At 52.2% G+C, this 3,017-nt stretch overlaps 1 protein-coding gene across 1 annotated transcript; it reads right to left on the minus strand.

Moving 5' to 3' along the window:
- Window positions 1–740: 740 nt before the first annotated feature.
- Window positions 741–1,124, minus strand: LOC122546365 (aldehyde dehydrogenase family 3 member B1-like; the record flags this gene model as incomplete). The annotated part of the gene is made up of 1 exon (XM_043685099.1): window positions 741–1,124. A coding segment is annotated over exon 1 (361 nt), but the record flags the coding sequence as incomplete, so codon positions are not given.
- Between the last annotated feature and the right edge of the window lie 1,893 nt (window positions 1,125–3,017).

Raw genomic sequence — 3,017 nt, forward strand, 5'->3', positions numbered from 1 at the left:
AAGGGGACACAGTATTTAATTCACTGACTCAGTAATATTGACTGGGACAGGGACACAGTATTTAACTCACTGTCTCAGTAATACTGACTGGGAAGGGGACACAGTATTTAATTCACTGACTCAGTAATATTGACTGGGACAGGGACACAGTATTTAATTCACTGACTCAGTAATATTGACTGGGACAGGGACACAGTAGTTAATGATTCCTGAAGAAGGGCCTGTGCCCGAAACGTCGAATCTCCTGTTCCCTGGATGCTGCCTGACCTGCTGTGCTGTTCCAGCAATAAAGTTTCAGCTTTGATCTCCAGCGTCTGCAGACCTCACGTTCTCCTCACAGTAGTTAATCCACTGCCTCAGTAATACTGACTGGGTCAGGGACACAGTATTTAATTCACTGTCTCAGTAATACTGACTGGGACAGGGACACAGTATTTAATTCACTGACTCAGTAATACTGACTGGGACAGGGACACAGTACTTAATAAACTGACTCAGTAATACTGACTGACAGAGGCACAGTATTTAATTCACTGACTCAGTAATACTGACTGGGACAGGGACACAGTATTTAATTCACTCACTGACTCAGTAATACTGACTGGGACAGGGACACAGTATTTAATTCACTGCCTCAGTAATACTGACTGGGAAGGGGACACAGTATTTAATTCACTGACTCAGTAATACTGACTGGCTCAGGGACACAGTGTTTAATTCACGGACTCAGCAATGCCTACCGAAATATCGGTCCTGTTTATCAGTGTCGCCGCCTATCGCCACCTGAGCAGCGTTGAGGAGCTGCTGCAGACGATGCAGGTGCTGATCGCTGACTATTCTCCCATAGTCGGCACTTTCTTTCGGTTCCTCCCCGTAGAATCTCTTCAGACACTGTTTGATGGCAGGGACGAGCTGCTCTTGAACCTCTTTACAGCAGAGCACATAGTCTGGAGAGGCACAGCACTGGCCAGTGTTAAAGAAACGGCCCCAGACCAGGCGGTGAACTGTGCTCTCCAGACTAAAGCTCTGGTCTATGTAACATGGATTTTTCCCTCCCAGCTCCAAGGTGACAGGCGTCAAGTGTTCCGCAGCAGCTTTCATGATGAGCTTCCCCACGATGCTATTCCCTGCGGACAGACACAGCTGAACAGTGATCTCGGAAACCAGCAGTGAGTGAGGACGGAAATCCAGACTCACTCCACTGTGCCCTGTCACCCAGTACTCCTCCTCTTCCAGTCTTCAACTGGGACTCAGACGCCCATGCCAACATCAGCCTCACGGGCACAGGACAATACAGGATGTCACCGTCCGCCGCATCCCACATCCCCATTCATACCCCAACACATGACACATCTCTGTTCACTGTCCAGACTCACCCTCAGACTCTCTTCACTGTCCAGACTCTCCCTCAGTCACCCTTCACGATCCACTCACTCCCTCAGACTCTCTTCACTGTCCACACACTCCCTCAGTTTCCAGTCACTATCCACACACTCCCTCAGTCTCCCTTCACTGTCCACACACTCCCTCAGCCTCTCTTCACTGTCCACACACTCCCTCAGCCTCCCTTCACTGTCCACACACTCCCTCAGTCTCCATTCACTGTCCACACACTCCCTCAGTCTCCATTCACTGTCCACACACTCCCTCAGCCTCCCTTCACTGTCCACACACTCCCTCAGTCTCCCTTCACTGTCCACACACTCCCTCAGCCTCCCTTCACTGTCCACACACTCGCTCAGTCTCCCTTCACTGTCCACACACTCCCTCAGTCTCCCTTCACTGTCCACGCACTCCCTCAGTCTCCCTTCACTGTCCACACACTCGCTCAGTCTCCAGTCACTGTCCACGCACTCCCTCAGTCTCCATTCACTGTCCACACACTCCCTCAGTCACCCTTCACTGTCCACACACTCCCTCAGCCTCCCTTCACTGTCCACGCACTCCCTCAGTCTCCCTTCACTGTCCACACACTCCCTCAGTCTCTCTTCACTGTCCACACACTCCCTCAGTCTCCCTTCACTGTCCACACACTCCCTCACACTCCATTCACTGTCCACACACTCCCTCAGTCTCCCTTCACTGTCCACTCACTCCCTCAGTCTCCCTTCACTGTCCACGCACTCCCTCAGTCTCCCTTCACTGTCCACACACTCCCTCAGTCTCCATTCACTGTCCACACACTCCCTCAGCCTTCCTTCACCGTCCACACACTCCCTCAGTCTCTCTTCACTGTCCACACACTCCCTCAGTCTCCCTTCACTATCCACACACTCCCTCAGTCTCCCTTCTCTGTACACACACTCCCTCAGTCTCCATTCACAGTCCACACACTCCCTCAGTCTCCCTTCACTGTCCACACACTCGCTCAGTCTCCAGTCACTGTCCACGCACTCCCTCAGTCTCCAGTTACTGTCCACACACTCCCTCAGTCTCCCTTCACTGTACACTCACTTCCTCAGTCTCCATTCACTGTCCACGCACTCCCTCAGTCACCCTTCACTGTCCACACACTCCCTCAGCCTCCCTTCACTGTCCACACACTCCGTCAGTCTCCATTCACTGTCCACACACTTCCCTCAGTCTCCATTCACTGTCCACACACTCCCTCAGTCTCCATTCACTGTCCACACACTCCCTCAGTCTCCATTCACTGTCCACACACTCCCTCAGTCTCCATTCACTGTCCACACACTCCCTCAGTCTCCATTCACTGTCCACACACTCCCTCAGTCTCCATTCACTGTCCACACACTCCCTCAGTCTCCATTCACTGTCCACACACTCCCTCAGTCTCCATTCACTGTCCACACACTCCCTCAGTCTCCATTCACTGTCCACACACTCCCTCAGTCTCCATTCACTGTCCACACACTCCCTCAGTCTCCATTCACTGTCCACACACTCCCTCAGTCTCCATTCACTGTCCACACACTCCCTCAGTCTCCATTCACTGTCCACACACTCCCTCAGTCTCCATTCACTGTCCACACACTCCCTCAGTCTCCCTTCACTGT

This window comes from Chiloscyllium plagiosum, unplaced genomic scaffold, assembly GCF_004010195.1.
Source record: "Chiloscyllium plagiosum isolate BGI_BamShark_2017 unplaced genomic scaffold, ASM401019v2 scaf_101598, whole genome shotgun sequence".
Classification (NCBI taxonomy): domain Eukaryota; kingdom Metazoa; phylum Chordata; class Chondrichthyes; order Orectolobiformes; family Hemiscylliidae; genus Chiloscyllium; species Chiloscyllium plagiosum.